Source organism: Rhinoderma darwinii, chromosome 1 (assembly GCF_050947455.1).
Source record: "Rhinoderma darwinii isolate aRhiDar2 chromosome 1, aRhiDar2.hap1, whole genome shotgun sequence".
Lineage (NCBI taxonomy): Eukaryota > Metazoa > Chordata > Amphibia > Anura > Rhinodermatidae > Rhinoderma > Rhinoderma darwinii.
The window spans coordinates 369,589,261-369,604,448 of record NC_134687.1 but is presented as its reverse complement, the minus strand read 5'-3'; the positions used below and the strand labels follow the sequence as shown (position 1 = coordinate 369,604,448).

General features: G+C 42.6%; 1 protein-coding gene across 1 annotated transcript in view; it reads left to right on the top strand.

Moving 5' to 3' along the window:
- Positions 1 to 15,188, top strand: part of DMRT1 (doublesex and mab-3 related transcription factor 1) — a 157,362-nt gene that overhangs the window by 44,485 nt on the left and 97,689 nt on the right. Inside the window, exon 3 of the mRNA XM_075827709.1 lies at positions 2,275 to 2,461. Within this exon, the coding sequence (XP_075683824.1) occupies positions 2,275 to 2,461 (187 nt within the window). The remainder of the gene's footprint in view (positions 1 to 2,274; positions 2,462 to 15,188) is intronic.

Genomic DNA, 15,188 nt, shown 5'->3' with positions numbered 1-15,188 from the left:
AGTTGTAGTTTTTCATAGCGTCATTTATTGTGCCATATAATGTACTAGGAAACGGGGAAAAAATAATTTGTGCTGTAGAAAATGAAAAAAACAGCGATTCCTCCATGGTTTTTTGCGCGCCGTTTTTACGGAATTCACTGTGCAATCAAAACAACATGTTAACGTTATTCTGTGGGTCAATACAATTACGGCGATACCAAATATTTTACTACTTTTACAAGTAAATCCTAAGTGTAAAAAATAATTTTTGCGGTATGAGCTGTCGTTTTTAATGCTACCATTTTGGTGTACATGCGACGTTTTGATCACTTTTTATTTCATTTTTTGTGGGAGATGAGGTGACCAAAAAATATAGATTCTGGCATTTACATTTTATTTTTTTTACGGCGTTCACCGTGTGGGTAAAATAATGATATATTGTAATAGTTCAGACTTTTAGGGATGCGGCGATACCAATTATGTTTATTTATTTAATTTTTTACTATGCTCTAAGGGGAAAAGGTTTTTTTTTTTTTTTACGTAATAGATTTTTTTTTGATAAAAAAACAACTTTATTTTACTAATTTTTACTTTTTTTATTAGTCCCCCTAGGGGACTTCAACCAGCGATCGTTAGATCGTTTGCACTATATACTGCAATACTAATACTAATTCTGACAGGCACCTATTAATAGGTGTACAAAGATGGCGGACCTGGGGGCCTTCATTAGGCCCCCAGGCAGCCCCCAGGCAGGCCCCCAGGCAGCCATAGTAACCATCGCCACCCCGCGATCGCATTGCGGGGGGCGGGATGAGCTGTTAGAGGAGGTTACCCCCTCTTTTTAACGATCTAAATGCTGCGGTCGCTATTGACCACGGCATTTAACGAGTTAAACGAGCGGGATCCGGCTCGTTACTCTGAAGTGTCAGCTACCCCTACCCGACTATGACGTATAGATACGTCAAATGTTGGGAAGGGGATAAAATGGCACAATTAGGGCGGGTTCACACATAGCGGAATTTCACTTAAATTCCGCTGCGGACACTCCGCAGCGTTAATCCGCAGCGGAGCCGTTTCTCCATTGACTTTCACTTTAATTTAGCAGTGTTCGTTTACACGATGCGTACAATTCCGCTGCGGAGCATAGGCTGCGGAGCGGAATTTGGTGTCCGCAGCATGCTCTGTCTGTTGCGGAGCAGTGGCGGACTGGTTGCGGACTCATGGCGGAATTTCTCCATTGACTTCAATGGAGAGTCAAAATTCCGCAATGAAGTCCGCAGATCTTATGTGTGCTGCGGAGCGTATTGTTTTTACTACCATGACATTTCTTCATTCTGGCTGGACCTATGTATTTCTAGGTCTACAGCCAGACTGAGGAAGTCAATGGGGCTCCCGTAATGACGGGAGCGTTGCTAGGAGACGTCTGTAAATAGTCACTGTCCAGGGTGCTGAAAGAGTTACGCGATCGGCAGTAACTGTTTCTGCACCCGGGACAGTGACTACCGATCTCAATATACATGTATCTGTAAAAAAAAATATAAGTTCATACTTACCGAGAACTCCCTGCGTCTGTCTACAGTCCGGCCTCCCAGGATGACGTTTCAGTGTAAGTGACGGCTGCAGCCAATCACAGGCCAAGCACAGGCTGCAGCGGTCACATGGACTGGAGCGTCATCCAGGGAGGTCGGGCCGGATGCCGAAAGAGGGACGCGTCACCAAGACAACGGGTGGTAAGTATGAATTTCTTTGACTTTCACTAGGGAAAGTGCTGTCCCTTCTCTCTATCCTGCACTGAATAGGGAGAAGAGAAGCACTTTTCCTGCAGTCCGCAGCGGCCAGTCCGCATCAGTTTTCTGCACATTTTGTGCAGATCCGCTGCAGAATCTGCAACGCAGATTCTGTGCGGCATTGATGCGGACAGTTGCGGAGGAATTCCGCCATGTGTGGTCATGCCCTTGTAAAGCAGAGAATTACTGTAAAACAGATAGTCATACATTCTGGATATTTACTCCTTTATTTTGCACTGGTTACTGCATTGAATGTACCCTGTTATTATTTGTCTTATAAACCAGCTGCCTCCACTATATAATGTGTATGTGCTATGTATTTTATTTTAGTGTGTGTGTAACATGATTTCATTTGGGTGTAAAACTTTTTTTTTTATTGCTTATCACTTTTCATATTATGTTCTTCTTTGTATTTCCCTATGACCTTCAGCTTCCAAATTGGTAGAACCTGTCCTTTTAGTGATTTCTAGACATATTTACACAGTCATTCTATTAATTTTATTTTCAGGTAGCTTTGAGGAGGCAGCAGGCTCAAGAAGAGGAATTGGGACTAAGCCACCCAATCCCTCTACCAAGTGCAGCAGAATTGCTTGTGAAACAGGAGAATGTCAGCAACAATTCCTGCCCACTGCAGGAAAACAATTGCCCTCCGGCAACAAGTGTATCTACTGCACTAGCATCCACTAGCTCTTCAGGTAAACATATATCAAGACAGAAACTAATTAGGTATTACAGAAAAAGACAAGGTATATGTTAGAAATGTTGTCTAAACATACTGTAAACAGAGATGAACATGCATTCTTATCATGATATCTGGACATAGCGTATATAGGTACTACAGACAGACGATGTAACATTCACAAGTGTACAATGTGCAACATGTAAACGCTAAGACCGTGTACCACAGGAGACTTTTTTTTCCTAAGGCTCTGTTCACAGATGCTTCTGTTATTTTCTTCATAGGAGCAAAACAATGAAAATGGACTTTAATGGGTTCCATTGGGTTTCGGTCATGGTGTCCGTTATTTTCATGGACAAAATAGCATGCTGTGCTATTAATTATCAGTTTTTTTTTGTCATAATCGACACTGATGTGAACATAGCCTAACCAAACGTATCCTTCTGACATAGCCCATACATGTGGTGTGAATACACCCTTAAAGGAGCTTTCTAGTCTTAGGCCCCATGCACATGACCGTATATTTCATCAGTAATTACGGACCGTGATTACGGACCCATTCATTTCTATTGACACATTTCTGTATTTTTAGGGATGGGTGTCCGTGCTGAAAATATTATAGAACCTGTCCTACAAACCGCTGGAAAACCACAGGTGCACATTTAGGGCATGCCCAGACGTGGCGGATTTCTTCCGCAACTGTCCGCATCAATGCCGCACAGAATCTGCGTTGCAGATTCTGTTGCGGCTCTGCCTAAAATGTGCAGTAAATTGATGCGGACTAGCCGTTGCGTATTGAGGTGAAAGTACTTCCCTTCTCTCTATCAGTGCAGGATAGAGAGAAGGGACAGCACTTTCCCTAGTGAAAGTAAACGAATTTCATACTTACCGGCCGTTGTCTTGGTGACGCTTCCCTCTTTCGGCATCCAGCCCGACCTCCCTGGATGACGCGGCAGTCCATGTGACCGCTGCAGCCTGTGATTGGCTGCAGCCGTCACTTAGACTGAAACATCATCCTGGGAAGCCGGACTGGAGGAAGAAGCAGGGAGTTATCGGTAAGTAGGAACTTCTATTTTTTTTACAGGTTGATGTATATTGTGATCGGTAGTCACTGTCCAGGGTGCTGAAACAGTTACTGCCGATCGCTTAAAGAGGCTCTGTCACCAGATTTTGCAACCCCTATCTGCTATTGCAGCAGATAGGCGCTGCAATGTAGATTACAGTAACGTTTTTATTTTTAAAAAACGAGCATTTTTGGCCAAGTTATGACCATTTTCGTATTTATGCAAATGAGGCTTGCAAAAGTACAACTGGGCGTGTTGAAAAGTAAAAGTACAACTGGGCGTGTATTATGTGCGTACATCGGGGCGTGTTTACTACTTTTACTAGCTGGGCGTTCTGACGAGAAGTATCATCCACTTCTCTTCAGAACGCCCAGCTTCTGGCAGTGCAGACAGCGTGTTCTCGAGAGATCACGCTGTGACGTCACTTCCCCAGGTCCTGCATCGTGTCAGACGAGCGAGGACACATCGGCACCAGAGGCTACAGATGATTCTGCAGCAGCATCAGCGTTTGCAGGTAAGTCGATGTAGCTACTTACCTGTAAACGCTGATGCTGCTGCAGAATCAACTGTAGCCTCTGGTGCCGATGTGGCCGACACGATGCAGGACCTGGGGAAGTGACGTCACAGCGTGATCTCTCGAGAACACGCTGTGTGTCTGCACTGCCAGAAGCTGGGCGTTCTGAAGAGAAGTGGATGATACTTCTTATCAGAACGCCCAGCTAGTAAAAGTAGTAAAAACGCCCCGATGTACGCACATAATACACGCCCACTTGGACTTTTACTTTTCAACATGCCCAGTTGTACTTTTGCAAGCCTCATTTGCATAAATACAAAAATGGCCATAACTTGGCCAAAAATGCTCGTTTTTTAAAAATAAAAACGTTACTGTAATCTACATTGCAGCGCCTATCTTCTGCAATAGCAGATAGGGGTTGCAAAATCTGGTGACAGAGCCTCTTTAACTATTTCAGCACCCTGGACAGTGACTATTTACTGACGTCGCCTAGCAACGCTCCCGTAATTACGGGTGCACACACGTAGTCACCCGTAATTATGGGTGCACACACGTAGTCACCCGTAATTACGGGAGCTCCATTGACTTCCTCAGTCTGGCTGTAGACCTAGAAATACACATAGGTCCAGCCAGAATGAAGAAATGTCATGTTAAAAAACCAATACGCTCCGCAGCACACATAACATGTACATTACATCTGCGGACTTCATTGCGGAATTTTGAATCTCCATTGAAGTCAATGGAGAAATTCCGCAATGAGTCCGCAACCAGTCCGCCACAACTCCGCAACAACCATTGTATGCTACGGACACCAAATTCCGCACCGCAGCCTATGCTCCGCAGCGGAATTGTCCGCAACGTGCAAACGAACCCTACTAAAAAGCTGTGGAAGGCAATGGAGAAACGCGTCCGCTGCGGAGTGTCCGCAGCGGAATTCCAGAGCAATTCCGCCACGTCTGGCCATGCCGATACTTTGCTATAATCAATGCGTGACACTAAGGGCTTATTCAGACGAACGGGATATACGTCCGTGCAATGCCCGTGATTTTCACGCGCGTTGCACGGACCTATATTAGTCTATGGGGCCGGGCAGACGTGTGTGATTTTTACGCAGCGTTAGTCCGCTGCGTAAAAGTCACGACATGTCCGTTCTTTGGGCGTTTTTCGCGCATCACGCACCCGTTGAAGTCAATGGGTGCGTGAAAACCACGCATGCCGCACGGAAGCACTTCCGTGCGAACTGCGTGATTCTCGCAACAGCTGTGAAAAGGATGAATGAAAACAGAAAAGCACCACGTGCTTTTCTGTTTACAAACATCCAAATGGAGTGTCATAATGATGGCGGCTGCGTAAAAAGTACACAGTCGCGCATCATATGATGCTGCCACACGGAGCTGTTAAGTGCCTTTTGCGCAGGCAAAACGCACCGTTTTTTGCCTGCGCAAAAACGGCACGCTCGTGTGAATCCAGCCTAATTCCGGTGGTATAACCGATGTGGGAAAAAACGCAGCGTTTCCGCAGCAATATGCGCAGCAAAAACACTATTTTGTGCAGATTTATATAACAGATTTACCAGCGTTTTTTTGAGATTTAGCTGCAGTTATTCAGTTGCAGCAAATCTGCAGCGTATCCTGTGTGTGTGAAAATACCCTTAAGCCAGGTTTCCATGTAGCGTAAACGCTGCGGAATCTCCGCAACGGAATTCTGTGTGGAAATTCTGCAGCAGTTACAGTAGCAGCAAAGTGGATAAGATTTAAAAAGTCTCATGCCTACGCTGCAGGAAAAACAGCAGCGTAAACGTTAATAAAATTGGCTTGCCGTGCGGAATTCAATTCCGCAGCATGTTAATTTTTTGCTGCGTTTTTGTTGATTTCAACGGGGATACAAAACCCGCAACACAAAGCCAAGTGTTGCGACTTTTGCAGCGTATTCACAGCGATTACGCCACAAAAATCGTAACTACAAAAAAATATATATATACCCAAAACGCAGTCTTACCCTTCTTCCTGCAGTCCGGCCTCCTGGGATGACGTTGCATCCCAAGTGACCGCTGCAGCCAAATACAGGCTGTAGCGGCTGTCATCCCAGGAGACCAGCCTTGATGATGTCAGAGGTCCGGCATCCTGGGATGACGTTACATCCCATGTGACTGCTGCTGCAGCCTATCATGGGCTGCAGTGGTGGTGTGGTTTTCGGACGGAATGTACTGCGGGTTACAGGTCGGATACGTTGCGTGGTTGTTACAGTTCTGTGCAGAAATGTTGCCGCATTTACAGTAGTAGCAAATCTCATGCCCGTGCTGCGGAAAAAAAATGAAGAAAAGTCGTGCGGATAGTGTTCTGTGGTGCCACTCTCAATTCCGCAGCATGCAATTTATGCTGCAGGTTCTGTGTAAAGATGCTGTGTGTTTTTCCCATAGATTTCAATGAGGTGCATAAACAGATTTGTTTTGTTGCGGCGTTTACAGCGTTTATGCAGCGGAAACGCAGTGAAAACCGCTGGTAATATGCTTTGCTATAATCACTGTTTAACACTAAATCCGCAGGAAAAAAACACAGCGTTTCTGCAGCAATATGAGCAGGAAAAACACACTATTTGGTGTGGATTTTTGTGGCAGATTTACCAACTTTTGGCTATGTTCACACGGAGTATTTTGGGGGAGGAATATCTGCCTCAAAATTCCGTTTGGAACTTTGAGGCAGATATTCCTCTCCCTGCACGCTGATTTTCGCGGCAATTATCGCGCCGTTTTTCGCCCGCGGCCTTTGAGCGCCGCGGGCATAAAACAGCGAGATATACGCTTTCTCCTGCCTCCCATTGAAGTCAATGGGAGGTCGGAGGCGGAAGCGCCCGAAGATAGGGCATGTCGCTTCTTTTTCCCGCGAGGCAGTTTTACTGCTCGCAGGAAAAAGACGCCGACGCCTCCCATTGAAATCAATGGGAGGCGTTCTCGGGCCGTTTCTGCCGAGTTTTGCGACGCGGTTTCCGCGTCAAAAAACTCGGCAAAAGACCCCGTGTGAACATAGCCTTTTTCTTGAGATTCTGGGGCAGATTTTCTGTTGCAGAAAAAACCCAGCGTATCCTGTGTGTGGTAACATACTCTTAGGCCGGTTGCCCACGGGTCGAATACGCTGCGTAGAGTATCCGACCTGGAACCCGTAGCACATTCTGTCCAAGAAACCGCAGTATAAATTGACATGCTGCGGATTTAAATTCTGCACCGCAGGTCATATTATGAACGTTTTCGCTGCATTTTTTTTTCCGCAGCATTGGCATGACATTTTTTAAATATTATCCACCTTGCTGCTACTGTACATGCGGAAATTCCGCAGCGTTTACGCTTCGTTGGAACCCGTCCTTAGGATTATATTGTCGGTCAGAGGCTATCGGCTGAGCTTAAGCTGACTGACGGATTCGACTTACAGCAGCGCTATGCAGCTTCTATGTATAGTGCATTACAAAAAGTAACATAAAGTGACATAATGAATTCAGAGTAATCTTAGGTTTCTAAACGTAGTCTTGTTGTTATAGAATTTAAAGAAGTTTTAAAGAAGTTTGTTCTTTAATTCCGGCATGTTTCTGCTGAAATGTACATACCATGCAATACTGTGACATGAGAAGTAATGCCCTACCTATGTATAAAGCAAGAAAAAAGAGGACATAAGCAAATATTATTTATTATTTCAAATAATAAATATGAAAGAAAAAGATTTGTCAGCATATATATGAATGTCAGATATGGAATTTGTTCCTGTCATCTTGTCCTGTGGGAGGAACAAACTGTTCGAATGTTTGTGATTATCAGGTTGGGGAGTGAATGTATTCCAAGGCATCTCAAATTATATCCTTTTCGGAATGCTTTATGAAAACAATAACTCAGTGTTAACTAAGGAAAGCCGAGTCGTGTTATCCATGAAAAAGATTGATAACCTTACAATAGTCTGTTTTCACACATTTTTTTTTTATTTTTTACAAGGATTCCAGGATAGTTCAAACAACAAATGCTGGTGTAGACATGCCCTTTCTAGATTGGTAATACATTTGCTTCATCTCATTTAGGCCCCATGCACACGACCGTAAAAAAACTCAGTTTTTGCGGTCCGCAAAAATGGACCCATTCACTTTCATTGAACGCGGACACCTTTCCGTAGTTCTAAGGATGGGTGTCAGTGCCGTAGAAATGTTCCGAAAATTATGGAACATGTCCGTTCTTTTGCATTTTGCGGGCCGTGCTCCCATACTTTGTATGGGAGCACGGCCCGAAAATACGGGTGGCAGTCGGTGGCCAGCCGTGCCCGCAAACGCGGACCATGATTGCGGGCACGGTCGTGTGCATGGGGCCTTAGGGTATGTTCACACGTGTGTTTTCAGACGTTTTTCGGGCTGTAAACGTCCCGAAAAACGGCTGAAATATCGGAAGCAGAACACCTCCAAACATCTGCCAATGGATTTCAATGGAAAAAACGGCGTTCTGTTCTGACGGGGCGCTTTTTATGCGGCCGTTTTTCAAAACGGCCACGTAAAAAACCGGCTGCGAAAAAAGAAGTGCATTTCACTTCTTCAGCCGTTTTTGGAGTCGTTTTTCATATAGACTCTATAGAAAAACAGCTCCGAAAACAACCGTTAAAAATGCCGCGCAAAACGTGACTTTGATTAAAAATCGTCTGAAAATCAGGAGTTGTGTTCCCTTGAAAACATCTCCGTATTTTCAGTAGTTTTTTTATTTTGTGTGTGCCCATACCCTTAGAAAAACTACTCTGCTTTCCCTTTTAGGTTATGTTAAAGAGTTCATATTAGGGCTTGTCCACACACAACGGAATTGCTGCAGAAAATTTCTGCAGCAAATTAGTTGAAAGTAGCAGACTTTCCGCTGCGGAAAAAACGCACCATTTCCTGTCTTTTTTACTGCAGAAAATGTTGCGTATTTTGCTGCGTTCTCAATGCTGGGACATGGTGACATCTCCTCAGAAAAACACAGCAATTCAGTCCTCTTTCCACGGCAGGAATTGACAAGCTGTGGTATGAAAAATACGCACCGCAGGTAAATTTCTGGTTGGAATTTTTACGCAGCTTGTGGATGAGATTGCAGCTCCGCAATTGCGGATAGTATGCGGACGCAAATGCACAGTCGTGTGCATGGGGCCTTAGTAAATCTTTTATATGGCACAATATTCGATTAGTAGAAATGGTAGGTAAGGGGAGAGGAGGAAAAGGAGCGTGGTGGGTTAAATGTCGCCTTCAATTTTTATATTGATACCGACTGGTATAACAGCAGAAGGATTATGTTGTGCAATGTCCCCTTTTTTTGTTATTGCCACATTGTATAATATTATTAAATTGTTACAATGTGTAGTTGCGACTTATATCTGATTCAACAAAGTAGAAAGCCTGGTAGTTGCTTTCACTACTTTGGTGAGAATAGAAGAGGTAGTGCTGCAAGGATAATTGATATATTATATCTGTGAAATTTTTTTGCATAAGCACTCCGCAAGAGGTTGTATTCAGACTCCGTGAGCAACTGCGTATTGCCTGAATGCGTTTTTTGACATTCCAATTGGTTGGTTGGTTGTACTATAGTGAAAAATGGACTGCAATGTTACCGGTAAGCAGTTAGTTTATCTGCTAGTGCGTTTTATTTAATGTATTCCCAACGCTTTTGGTTCAATCCTAGTTAGATATGCACCATGGTCAGCACCGTGAACATATAGTTTCTATCGTAGTGAACTGCTGATTCATAGTCTATTGTGTATTACATTCAGGCGGCAGTGTACACAGATAGACAGGCTCTTCTTAAGTTGTGAGCATTACTGATAAATTCAATTATGAGACTTGCTGGTTATTAGCGCCAGCAAGTTATCAGGATGTAAGCTGTCAGAGCCGCGACAGCTCAGTAGCCTGTGATGATATTACCACCACGTTCGTTCGTTCCAACTGTGTAAGGAACGAACTGTCAGCTCGGCAACCTGTAATGGTGTTACTACTACCTCCGTTCGTTCCGGGTCTGCAAGGGACGAACTGAATGCGGTAAGATTAGATTTTAAATTTTCTATTGCTAATCTTGCCCTCTATAGTCGATAATCTTTCCCTATTACCAGGGTCGGTATGGTCCCGACGCGCGTTTCACTGAACTAAGTCAGCTTCTTCCGGGGGCCCCTGGTAATAGGGAAAGATTATCGACTATAGAGGGCAAGATTAGCAATAGAAAATTTAAAATCTAATCTTACCGCATTCAGTTCGTCCCTTGCAAACCCGGAACGAACGGAGGTAGTAGTAACACCATTACAGGTTGCCGAGCTGACAGTTCGTTCCTTACACAGTTGGAACGAACGAACGTGGTGGTAATATCATCACAGGCTACTGAGCTGTCGCGGCTCTGACAGCTTACATCCTGATAACTTGCTGGCGCTAATAACCAGCAAGTCTCATAATTGAATTTATCAGTAATGCTCACAACTTAAGAAGAGCCTGTCTATCTGTGTACACTGCCGCCTGAATGTAATACACAATAGACTATGAATCAGCAGTTCACTACGATAGAAACTATATGTTCACGGTGCTGACCATGGTGCATATCTAACTAGGATTGAACCAAAAGCGTTGGGAATACATTAAATAAAACGCACTAGCAGATAAACTAACTGCTTACCGGTAACATTGCAGTCCATTTTTCACTATAGTACAACCAACCAACCAATTGGAATGTCAAAAAACGCATTCAGGCAATACGCAGTTGCTCACGGAGTCTGAATACAACCTCTTGCGGAGTGCTTATGCAAAAAAATTTCACAGATATAATATATCAATTATCCTTGCAGCACTACCTCTTCTATTCTCACCAAAGTAGTGAAAGCAACTACCAGGCTTTCTACTTTGTTGAATCAGATATAAGTCGCAACTACACATTGTAACAATTTAATAATATTATACAATGTGGCAATAACAAAAAAAGGGGACATTGCACAACATAATCCTTCTGCTGTTATACCAGTCGGTATCAATATAAAAATTGAAGGCGACATTTAACCCACCACGCTCCTTTTCCTCCTCTCCCCTTACCTACCATTTCTACAATTCAATAGGTGGTGTACACCTGAGCATGGAGGGAAAACCTAATTTAATTCAATATCAAAATTAAAAAGTGGAGGTCTCCTCTACTAATCTCACAATATTCGATTACACATCTTTTTTTTTTTTTTGTAGCATGTGTATTGGAACTTGCATTATTCTTTTTCTAAGGGCTTAGTACAGTGGCACACAGTCCCTGTATGTCCTTAATCATTGGTACGAAGGAATGGATGAGGGACTGATCTAACTTTTCTCACCTATCTTATAGAAATGGTATGTTCACACGCAGTGACCAAAAACGTCTGAAAATACGGAGCTGTTTTCAGGCGAAAACAGCTCCTGATTTTCAGACGATTTTGTAGCAACAATGGAGTCAATGAAAAACGGCTCCAAAGTGACATGCACTTCTTTTTCACGGGTGTCTTTTTACGCGTCGTCTTTTGACAGTGCCGCGTAAAATTAAGCCTCGTGGGAACAGAACACCGTAAAACCCATTGAAAGCAATGGGCAGATGTTTGTAGCCGTATTAGGCGCGTTTTTTCAGGCGTAATTCGAGGCTTAAAACGTCCGAATTACGTCCAAATACACTGTGTGTGAACATACCCTTTGGTGATAAATGTTCATGGCTGCGCCTTTAATGACCAGAGACATATTTTTGTATTTATCGCAGCATTTTGATCATAATTTTGTTTACATTGATGTAGCTGTGTGAGGTCTTATTTTTGGATTGTTTGGGGGGATATATAGTATTTAATTTAAATTTGGGGAAATGTAGAAAAAGCCATTACAATTGATGTCTAAAAAAAAAAGCTTTACCTGGCAACCCTATGACGTTTCCCTCCCTTTGTTTTCCCTACTTTACGCTGAAATAAGTATTGATCAAAGGATTGACACGGTCGCCCTCTAAAGTCCTGTGCGGGCACTATCTCCTACCTACAATGTACATTTACATTCAACATCCAGTTGTAGCAATGGGTTTAAAAAAAATAAATAGATAATTCTAGTTGTAGGTAATATTCCTATAATAAAACTGTATCTGAGAAAACCCATGTAAAAAATGTTTGTTTTAGATATAAACACACCATCTCTGCGTGCTTCTGCAAACCCTGATTTAAAAATAAATAATAATAAAAGAGACCCTAAAAAAGACCAAGGTCATAGCCACACTGCACAGATTGTATACCTGCCTTTTCACCAGATTAGGCAGAGGAACACAGCTTCTGTTTAAGTTCAGTTGCACATGACCGTGTGCCACGCGAGCCATTTTTCATGGCATCTGAGTGGCACCCGATAGTTTTCACAGGCCCGTTCACTTTACTGGTCCTATTCACTTTAGTGGTCCTATCTTTCCACGGATCACGGACGGAACCCAGCATGAGGTATTAGTTTTACATTGTACAACATTGTTTTCCTGTAATATGCTGCTATATAAAGTTTAGACTAGCCTTTGCATGTCTTATGAATAAACCTTTCTTTGCCTCGGGGTTTGTTTTAGTTAAAATGTTTGTGTAGAATAAAATATATACAATAAAGCCCTGTAGTACTGTGTTTTCCTTCTTCAATTACTACAACTGACCATTTCAGTTAAGGCTGCGTTCACATCTTCGTCAGGCCTCCGTTCCGACTGAAGAATTAAAGCAATGTAACACAGAAAGTTTTACCCTAGAAATGCAACTCAATATTTATTGCCCAGATTCTAAAGTTTTTAGAAAAACTCCACATGTGACCCTAGTGTGCTTAGTCATCGGTACCCGGTGATTTCATTGCGCGGTTCCGATCTGCTTGTAAACACCATAGATGCAGCGCTCGGTTTTGAGCGCTGCATCTAAGGGGTTAATCGGTCGGATCGGAGGCTAGCTCCGGTACTGGCCTTGAAGCAGTGATATAGTAAGGGCATGGCCAGACGTGGCGTATTTCTGCAGACACTGACCGCATCAATGCCGTACATAATCTGCGTTGCAGATTCTGTTGCGGCTTTGCCTAAAATGTGCAGTAAATTCATGCGGATTAGCCGTTGCGTATTCAGGTGAAGAGTACTTCCTGCTGTCTTTTAAAACATTTCATCTCAGTCTGGCTATATACCAAGAAATACATAGGTCCAGCCAGAATGAAGAAATATCCTTTTCTTAAAACCAATACGCAACCCAACACACATAACATCTGCGGATTTCATTGCAGAATTTTGAATCTCCATTGAAGTCAATGGAGAAATTCCGCAATGAGTCCGCAACAAGTCCGCTACACGTCCGCAACAGCCAGTGTATGCTGCGGACAACAAATTCCGCACCGCAGCCTATGGTCCGCAGCGGAGTTTTCCGCCACGTGTGCACGAACCTAACTAAAAAGGTGTGGAAACCAATGGAGAAAATGTCCGCTGCGGAATTCCAGAGCAATTCCGCCACGTCTGGCCATGCCCTTAAGCTATCACTGCTTTAAAACTGTATCTGCAGATACAGTACCCTGTTAACGCTATGACGTAATAGTACGTCAGTTCGCGTTAACAGTTCACCGCCTGTGACATAATAGTACGGGGCATTAAGGGGTTAAAGAGATCTTCAGGCTACTCAATGCATTTCTATGGACAGCGATTATTTGTAGTGAGATAAATAGTCCTAGCCTAATGCATTTCCATGTGTATTTGTCGCTTACTACAAGAAAAAGTCTAGTCCGAGCCTCAGAGCTTAGGAGCTAGCTACATACTTTTATAACATTGAACTCAATAATAAGACAGTATGCACACATGCCCGCAGACAGCAGCTTATATTACATCTGTTCGTGCAATAGATTTAGAGCTCTGTATCAAAAATAAAATAGGCGCTACAAATATATATTTAAAATAATAAACATCACTGAATTTTGGACCTAAAACAACATGATGATAACGTGAACAATCACTATAATTCAACTTATTTCATGCCTAATGGTTTGTTAGCTACTTGATTTGCTAGATACTGTGAAGACCTTTCAGCATATTAGAGTAATGGCATTTTATGTGAGGGTTCATCATGTATTAACTACAAAAAAGTTTTAAGGCAGTTGTGAAAAAATGCTGCAAAGTAAGAATGCTTTCAAAAACAGAAGTGTTAATAGTTTTTTCATCAATTAACAAAATTCAAAGTGAATGAACAGAAGAGAAATCCAAATCAAATCAATATTTGGTGTGACCACCCTTTGCCTTCAAAACAGCATCAATTCTTCTAGGTACACAGTTTTTGAAGGAACTTGACAGAAACGTCGTTCCAAACATCTAGGAGAACTAACCACAGGTCTTCTCTAGATGTAATCCTTTTGTCTCTTCATGTAATCCCAGACAGACTTGATGATGTTGAGATCAGGACTCTGTGGGGGCCATATCATCACTTCCAGGGCTCCTTGTTATTCTTTATGCTAAAGATAGTTCTTAATGACATTGGCTGTATGTTTGGGGTTGTTGTCCTGCTGCAGAATAAATTTGGAGCCAATCAGATGCTTTCCTGATGGTATTGCACGATGGATAAGTATCATCCTGTATTTCTCAGCATTGAGGACAACATTAACCCCTTAATGACCGGGCCATTTTGCACGTTAATGACCAAGGATTATTTCTTGTTTTCTCACAGTCGCATTCCAAGAGTCGTAACTCTTTTTATTCCGTCGACATAGCCGTATAAGGGCTTGTTTTTTACGGGACGAGTTGTATTTTGTAATTGTACCATTTTTAGATGCTTATAACATATTGATTAACTTTTATTAACTTTATTTTAGGAGAGAATTGAAAATAAGCAGCTATTCCAGCATTAATTTTCACGTTATAAATTTACGCCGTTTACTATGCAGCGTAAATAACATGTTAACTTTATTCTATGGGTCGGCACGATTACGGGGATACCAAATATGTAAAGGTTTTATATGTTTTCCTACGTTTGCACAATAAAAACCCTTTTAGAAAAAAATTACTTGTTTTTGCATTGCCGCATTCCAAGAGCCGTCATTTTTTTATTTTTCCGTCGATGTGGCCGTACGTGGGCTTGATTTTTGCGGGACAATGTGTCGTTTTCATTAGTACTATTTTGGGGTACATAGGACTTATAGATTAACTTTTATTTTATTTTTTATGGGGG